Here is an 8,309-nt window from a genome sequence, read left to right on the forward strand (position 1 = left end):
CAGCCTTCCAAGCCATTCTCCTCCCTCAGCCTCTTGAGTAGCTGGGATTACAGGCCCGTGCCACCATGCCTAGCTAGTTTTTGTATTTAGTAGAGACAAGGTTTCACCATGTTGGCCATATGGGTCTTGAACTCCTGAACTCAGGGGATCCCCCTGCCTCAGCCTCCCAAAGTGCTGGGATTACAGGCATGAGTCACCACGCCCAGCCTTTTGATTTCGAGACAGAGTCTTGCTCTGTTGCCCAGGCTGGAGTGCAGTGGCTCAATCTCGGTTCACTGCAACCTCCGCTTCCCAGACTCAAGTGATTCTCCCATCTCGGCCTTCCAAGTAGCCAACACACCTGGCTAATTTTATTATTATTATTTGTAGAGATGGGGTTTTGCTATGTTGCCCAGGCTGGTCTCAAACTCCTGGGCTCAAGTGACCCACTCACCTCGGCCTCTCAAAGTGTTGGGTTTACAGACGTGAGCCAGCCTGCATCTTGTTTCATATGCTCCAAAATTGTGTAAGGCCCAGGCCCCCACCAAACCTGGCCCTGCCTACACCCCAGCACAGTGGCAGACCCCGCAGGCCCGGCCCCCACCTGCTTGATCTTCTCGCGCTGCTCGGCTGCGCTGCCCCCGCCGTTGATGTGGAGGCTCTTCTTGTACATGGCCATGCGCGTCTTGCCCTCACTCCTCTGGATCTTGGGCAGCCGCGCCTTTTCCTGCTGCTGCCGCACCTTCAGCTGCTCTATCATGCGCTGGTTGTAGCGCTGCATCTGCTCCCGCTCCTGGAGAGGAATGTCCAGGGGGGCTGGGGTCAGCTGCACTTCAGACTTGGAGTGTGGACACAGGCTAAAGGTCCCCACACGCCACTCAGGGGCCCAGGACCAACGCGGCCCACGATGTTCAACAGAGCAAGGCTTCTGTTATTTTGCTTCTATGCTAATAACATTTTTTTTTGTTCTCACTTTAAAAATTCTTGTTAGTAATATCTTGGATTCTTACCTTCTAGATGCCTTTTCATCTAATCAATGATGGCATGCCATCATTAGCTAATATCTCAAAGCAAAATGTACACGAAAGGGGATGGTTTCTCATTAGTGATGGCAGATGTGAATTTATATTTTAAAAAACCCTGATACATTTGAATTTTTTCCTTCCCCTAACACCTATTTGTATTTCAAAGCTCAGCATGGGTATCACCTCCTCCAAGAAGCCTTCCCTGATTTCTTCACCTGGTTGGGTAGCCTTATTCTGAACTCCCATGGCCCTATACTGACTTCCATCACTGCATTTAGATAAGAAACTGGAATTATACACAGCTGCTGTGCATCCAGACCTCAGTTTGTCTGTCACTGTCCCACTATGAAGGCTGAACTGAGACAGACAACTCCCGCAGGAGAGGGTGCTTTGGCCATACAGATCAGGGGCCCTCACCAGCTCTGGGGAGTTCGGGGAAGGCTTCCCGGCAGAGGTGGTGTTTAAGTGGAGACCTAAAAGTAGTTCTGAGGGAATGCACAAGAAAGAGAGAAACAGAGAGAAAATGGAAAGGGAGGACAAGAAGAGGGAAAAGAGAAGAAAGAGGAAAAGAAAGACACACCGGGCGGGCGCGGCAGCTCATGTCTGTAATCCCGGCACTGTGGGAGGCCGAGGTGGGCAGATCACTTGAGGTCAGAGGTTTGAGACCAGCCTGGCCAACAAGGTTAAGCCCAACTCTACTAAAAAAAAAATACAAAAATTAGCCGGGCATGGTGGTAAGCACCTGTAATCCCAGCTACTTGGGAAGCTGAGGCAGGAGAATCGCTTGAACCCCGGAGGAGGAGGTTGCAGTGAGCCTAGATGGCGCCACTGCACTCCAGCCTGAGCAACAGAGCAAGACTCCATCTCAAAAAAGAAGAAGAAAAAAAAGACACACACAGCTAGTAACAGAGTCAGCAAGGGAGCTGCTTGGGCCATCGGCTTCTCTGCATGGTTTCTGCTATTCCTGATCCCTTGAGCTGAAGCAGGACACCCCTGGAGAACCTCTTGGGGCCTCACTGCAGCCAGCCCTGGCTCCTCTTGGGGGCACTTGTCATCCAAAGTGTGCACCCAAGAGGTGCCCCACCACATCCAGCCTCACGACCCTCCCAGGTCGGCCGGGCAGCAGACCCGAGCCCCACGCCGCTGGCAGCCTCACCTTCTCATGCTTGCGCAGCAGCTCGTGCCGCTGGAGGAAGTACTGGTCTTTGAGCTGCTGCTTCACCAGCTGGTGCCTCTCCTGCAGCTGGTGCTCCTCCATCTCCCACAGGGCTGCTTCCCGGTCTGCGGAGGACATGCCACACACCTGGTGAGGTGCTGACATCCAGAGACCCGACAGGCTCTCTGCCCCGCTCCTCTGCCTGGCCTCCTCATGCTGGAGATCACCAACCTGCTAGGCTCAGGAATCGCCACATGTGCTACCTCATTAGACTGTTGGCTGACCTGAGCTGAGGCCTAGAAACTTCCTTTAAACCTAAGGAATGATAGCTCCCAGCAGCATGGTAGAGCAGGAAGTGCTCAAAGTCAGGAGCCAGAGAAACTGCAGATATAGGCTGGAACCCAGTTCCATCGGTGGGATTAGGAATGGAGAGGTTCTCTAGGCATCAGCTGCCATCTCTGCCAGACGGACACAGCTATACTATGGAGGGAGGGGACGTCCTTGGGAGACACTTTGAAGCGTAATCCACACTGCATCTCTACTTTCCTGATGGGCATGTGGGAAGGGCTCAGATGCAGACCCCATGAAAAAGACAGAATGGCCTCTTGTCACTAACGGGTGAGATCCTCGTCCCCTGCATGTCCCATGCATGCGTTATGCAGACAGTGGCATCTGGCATCTTATCAGTGGAGGTCTATTAATCCACCCTTGTGCACAGCACCCGGGTGGGGACCTGGAGTCAAAGGGAGAATCTCATGCCCTTCGAGACAGGAGATTATGCTTGGCTCAGTGCGAATGTTGTTTATTTCACTGCATTCCTATTCCATGCAAAATGGTATCTGCTTTTGGTATATCAGAATAGTGATTCTGGCTTCCACCCCAAAATCAGAACCACAGTTCCATAAATAGGGTGGTTCTTACCAACATCATGGGATAGGAAAAGCAAGTGAGGGCTTTTCTCAAAACAACTGTGCTCTATTCAGAATATCGAAAACTCAAGAAGCCCGTTTTGCTGATCCACACTAATTAATAAGAGGTTTATGTTGCTTAACTGCACTGGTCATCAAAGGCCTGGGGGAGGCCTGTTTTATAAGCAAGCCAAAAATGGCCCTGGGATATTGGCCTCATGTTGTTTACTTCCTCACAGCAGGCCTGGACCACCAAAAGTCCACAGGCACCAAACTCAAATGTATACCTATCCTCTTGCTATTTCTAAAACATAGTATGTATGGCCAGGCACAGTGGCTCACGCCTACAGACCCAGCATTTTGGGAGGCTGAGGTGGGCAGATTGCTTGAGCCCAGGAACTTGAGACCAGCCTGGGCAAAATGGCAAAACCCTGTCTCAACTAAAAATACAAAAATTAGCTGGGTGTGGTGGCGTGCACCTGTAATCACAGCTACTCAGAAGCCTACGGCACGAGAATCACTTGAACAGGGGAGGCAGAGGCTGCAGTGAGCCAGTATTGTGCCACTGCACTCCAGCCTGGGTGACAGAGTGAGACTTGGTCTCAAAAAACAAAAACAAAACCCATGTATATAGCTACAGAAAAAAGCTCAAACAGGGCCGGGCGCGGTGGCTCACGCCTGTAATCCTAGCACTTTGGGAGGCCAAGGCAGGCAGATCACGAGGTCAGGAAATCGAGACCATCCTGGCTAACATGGTGAAACCCCGTATCTACTAAAAATACATAAAAAAGTTAGCTGGGCATGGTGGCGGGTGCCTGTAGTCCCAGCTACTCGGGAGGCTGAGGCAGGAGAATGGCGCGGTGACTCACACTTGTAATCCCAGCACTTTGGGAAGCCACGGCAGGTGGATTACTTGAGGTCAGGAGTTCAAGAGCAGCCTGGCCAACATGGTGAAACCCCATCTCTACTAAAAATATAAAAAATTAGCTGGATGTGGTGGTGCAAACCTGTAATCATCCCAGCTATGAAGGAGGCTGAGACAGAAGAACTGCTTGAACCTGGGAGGTGGAGGTTGCAGTGAGCCAAGATTGTGCCACTGCACTCCAGCCTGGATGACACAGTGAGACTCCATCTCCAAAAAAAAAAAAAAAAAAAGTTCAAACCAAGCAGATATTTAGCCATTTGGAGCCTGCCTACTTTGCATACCGCATGAAACTGCACCTAACATCTGCTAGTCATAGAGAAAATAGACCCAAGGGCTCCAGAAAGACCCCAAGCCACTGCTGCCCTTTCCAGTTTTCTGACCTAGAGATGCCCCATCTGAGCTCCCCACGCTGGACGACATCATCTAGACATGTGAGACCCCTCTCAGGTCCCCTTCTTGCCCAAGAGTTCTTTTGCCTTTTTCCCCTGCTGGATGGTGGCCTGCACCGTCAACTCTAGAAGGCCTCATTCTGTAAGGGACCCCCTCAGCGTGTAAACCTGTCAAAATGCCCCCCAAGCAAAGCTGCTTGTATGCTACTGCCATCTTGTGGTCATTTATTTTTTTCTCAATCAGCCCTGAAATGCCTGGCTTCCTGATATTGTCATCTGAGGCCCAGCTCTATCACCCATTAACTGTGCAACCTCAGTGCTACGATCTGAATGTTTCCATCCCCTCCAAATGTGTATGTTGAAATCTTAACCCCTGAGGTGAGGGTATTAGGAGGTGGGGCCTTTTGGGAGGTGATTAGGTCATGAGGGTGGAGCCCTCGTGAATAGAATTAGTGCCTTTTTATTAATAAAAGAGACCCCAGGCTGGGCACGTTGGCTTATGCCTATAATCCCAGCACTTTGGGAGGCCGAGGCAGGCAGATCTCTTGAGCCCAGGACTTTGAGACCAGCCTGGACAACACAGAAGACCCCATTTATACAAAAAATACAAATTAGCCAAGTGTGGTAGCACATGCCTGTAGTCCCAGCTACCTGGGAGGCTGAGGTGGGAAGACTGCTTGAGCCTCAGAGGCAGAGGTCACAGTGAGCCATGACTGTGCCACTGCACTCCAGCCTTGGCCACAGAGCAAGACCCTGTCTCAAAACAAAACAAAACAAAAAAAAAAATACAAAAAACTACAAAACCCCAAAAACCCAGAGACCCCAGAGCTAGTCTCCCCTCTGCTATGTGAGGAAACAGGGAGAAGGTGCCATCTATGAAGCAGAGAGTAAGCCCTCCCCAGACCACACATGTGCTGGCACCTTGACTATGATTTCCCAGCCTCCAGAAGTGTGAGAAACGAACGTCTGTTGTTGATAAGCCACCCAGTCAGTGGTATTTTGTTAGAGCAGCTGAATGAACTAAGATACTTGGCCAAAGAATAGTAACTCTCCAGGCCTCAGTTTCCTCATCTACACAAATGGGGATAACCCAGGCCCTGCCCCACAGTGTTAGGTGAGGATTCGGTGAGATAAAGGTGGAAAAATGGACTGGCACATGGCCTGGCAGACTGGTTGCCCAGTCCCTGCCAAGCTGTCTCCACCTCCCATAAACCCAGCTCACTTATTAACCTACTCTATGCCTGTTCCTTTCTTCTCTTGACTTCTGGAATAATGTCAAATAGTCTTGGTGACAACTGGTGTCCTTGTCTCGTTCCTTACTTCAGTGGGGGTTTTCCCCAGGTTTCACCATGAAGAATGATGTTTAGTTGTGGGGATGGAGAAGGCCTGGGAGGTTTTTCTTGCCCACCCCACTTCCCAGGGCTGGGATGTCCACAGTGACTCTGGGCCAAGACAGCACTGCCACTCGCACGCCCCCACCTCGAAGGAGCTCCTGCTTCTTCATGAGGCACTCGCGTTCCTTGCCACAGATCTCCCGCCTGTTGTCGGTGGTGAGCCTCTTCATGGCCAGCTCCAGGTCCTCCTTCTGCTTGGCTACAAAGTCCCGGTCCTGTGGTGAGAGAGGAGGACAGGCCTTTATCCTGAGCTGGCTTGGGCACCTCAATGTCTCTTCCTATTATGGAAGAAAAGCCTGCGTGATCAGAGAAGAAAATTCAGAAACAGAAAAGAAATTAGTGGAGGGGAAATTTGAGAGAGACTTAGAGACACAACAACCAATTTCAACACGTGGGCTTCATCTGGATGCTGGATCAAAGAACAATTTTTTTTTTTTTTTTTTTTGAGATGGAGTCTCGGTCTATCACCAGGGCTGGAGTGCAGTGGCACAATCTCGGCTCACTGCAATCTCTGCCTCCCGGGTTCAAGCGATTCTCCTGCCTCAGCCTCCTGAGTAGCTGGGATTACAGGCGTGTACCACCACACCTGGCTAATTTTTGTATTTTTAGTAGAGACGGGGTTTCACCATGTTCACCAGGCTAGTCTCGAACACCTGACCTCGTGATCTGCCTGTCTCGGCCTCCCAAAGTACTGGGATTACAGGCTGAGCCACTGTGCCTGGCCAATGTTTTTTTTTTAAAGGATGACATTCATGAAACAATTGGAAACTGGAATACTGACAATATTATGTTGTTCAGCAATTACGGTTGAATTTGCTAGGTGTGTTTATGGTATGGTAGTTATTTCTCTGACGTTTGACAGGTAAAATAATATGATGTCTGGGATTTGATTAAAAATAATACCTTGGGGTCAGGAAGAGAATGAGTGGGCATGAGGTGATATTACTGAGATTAGGTGATAGGTATATGGTGGTTCATTATGCCATTATACCTATTCCTATGTTTCTTTTCTTTTCTTTCTTATATTTATTTATTTATTTTTTGAGAGACAGAGTCTCGCTCTGTCACCCAGGCTGGAGTGCAATGGCATGATTTCGGCTCACTGCAACCTTGGCCTCCCAGGTTCAAGCGATTCTCCCACCTCAGCCTCCTGAGTAGCTGGGACTACAGGCGCGCACTACCACGCCCGGCTAACTTCTGTATTTTTAGTAAAGACGGGGTTTCGGCCGGGCGCGGTGGCTCAAGCCTGTAATCCCAGCACTTTGGGAGGCCGAGACGGGCGAATCACGAGGTCAGGAGATCGAGACCATCCTGGCTAACATGGTGAAACCCCGTCTCTACTAAAAAATACAAAAAACTAGCCGGGCAAAGTGGCGGGCGCCTGTAGTCCCAGCTACTCGGGAGGCTGAGGCAGGAGAATGGCGTAAACCCGGGAGGCGGAGCTTGCAGTGAGCTGAGATCCGGCCACTGCACTCCAGCCCGGGTGACAGAGCGAGACTCTGTCTCAAAAAAAAAAAAAGACGGGGTTTCACCATGTTGGCCAGGCTGGTCTTGAATTCCTGGCCTCAAGTGATCTGCCCACCTTGGCCTCCCTATTCCTATGTTTTTAATTTTCCATAATAAAGAGTAAAAAGAAATTAAAATAAAAAAATTTAGAAACCACAGAATTAGTAAAACTCTCCACTCATCCTATCACCCAGAGTTGGCAACTGTATGTCTCTACAAGTGTATTTATAGCTGTTGTTATTGTTGTGTTACAAAAATTATTAAAAAGGGCTCAAAGAGATTATGTGAGCACCCAAGTTCACAGCAGCATTATTCACAACAGTCAAGGGATGAAAACAGCCCACGTGTCCGCCCACAGATAAATGGATAAACATCATGTGTTATATCCATACAATGGAATATTATTCAGCCTTAAAAAGGAAGGAAAAGAAAAAATAAAAAAAAATAAAAATAAAAAAAAAAAGGAAGGAAATTCTGACACATGCAACAACATGGATGAACCTTGAGGACATTACACTAGATGAAATAAGCCAATCCTAAAACGACAAATATTCTATGATTCCACTTATATGAGGTACCTAGAATAGTCAAATTCATAGCGAAAGCAGAATAAAGTTAGCAAGGGTTGGAGGAGAAGAAATGGAGAGTTACGGTTTGATGGGTGCAGAGTTTCAGTTTTACAAGATGAGAGAGTTCTGGGGATAGATGGTAGTGATGGCCGCACAGTGAGACCATGCTTAATACCGCTATGTTGTACACTTAAAATGGGAAAGATGGTAAATTTTATGTTATGACTATTTTACCACAATTTTAAACAATTATTTTAAAAAATCTTTCCATGTTATAATGTGATCTTCTGGCAAGGCACAGTGGCTCATGCCTGTAATCCCAGCACGCTGGAAGACTGAGGCAGGCGGATCACCTGAGGTCAGGAGTTCGAGACCAGCCTGGCCAACATGGTGAAACCCCATCTCTACTAAAAATACAAAAATTAGCCAAGTGTGGTGACTTACACCTATAGTCCCAG

The 8,309-nt window shown here is 48.9% G+C and overlaps 1 protein-coding gene across 2 annotated transcripts in view; it reads right to left on the reverse strand.

The window, feature by feature from the left end:
- STK10 (serine/threonine kinase 10) overlaps positions 1-8,309 on the reverse strand; it is an 87,105-nt gene that overhangs the window by 13,303 nt on the left and 65,493 nt on the right. For both annotated transcript variants that reach the window (XM_011947791.1, XM_011947792.1), the window contains 3 exons: positions 5,862-5,991; positions 2,161-2,285; positions 584-772 (listed from right to left, as the gene is read on the reverse strand). In XM_011947791.1, the coding sequence (XP_011803181.1) occupies positions 584-772; positions 2,161-2,285; positions 5,862-5,991 (444 nt within the window). The remainder of the gene's footprint in view (positions 1-583; positions 773-2,160; positions 2,286-5,861; positions 5,992-8,309) is intronic.

The sequence above is a fragment of the Colobus angolensis genome, unplaced genomic scaffold, assembly GCF_000951035.1.
Source record: "Colobus angolensis palliatus isolate OR3802 unplaced genomic scaffold, Cang.pa_1.0 Scaffold27, whole genome shotgun sequence".
Classification (NCBI taxonomy): Eukaryota; Metazoa; Chordata; class Mammalia; order Primates; family Cercopithecidae; genus Colobus; species Colobus angolensis.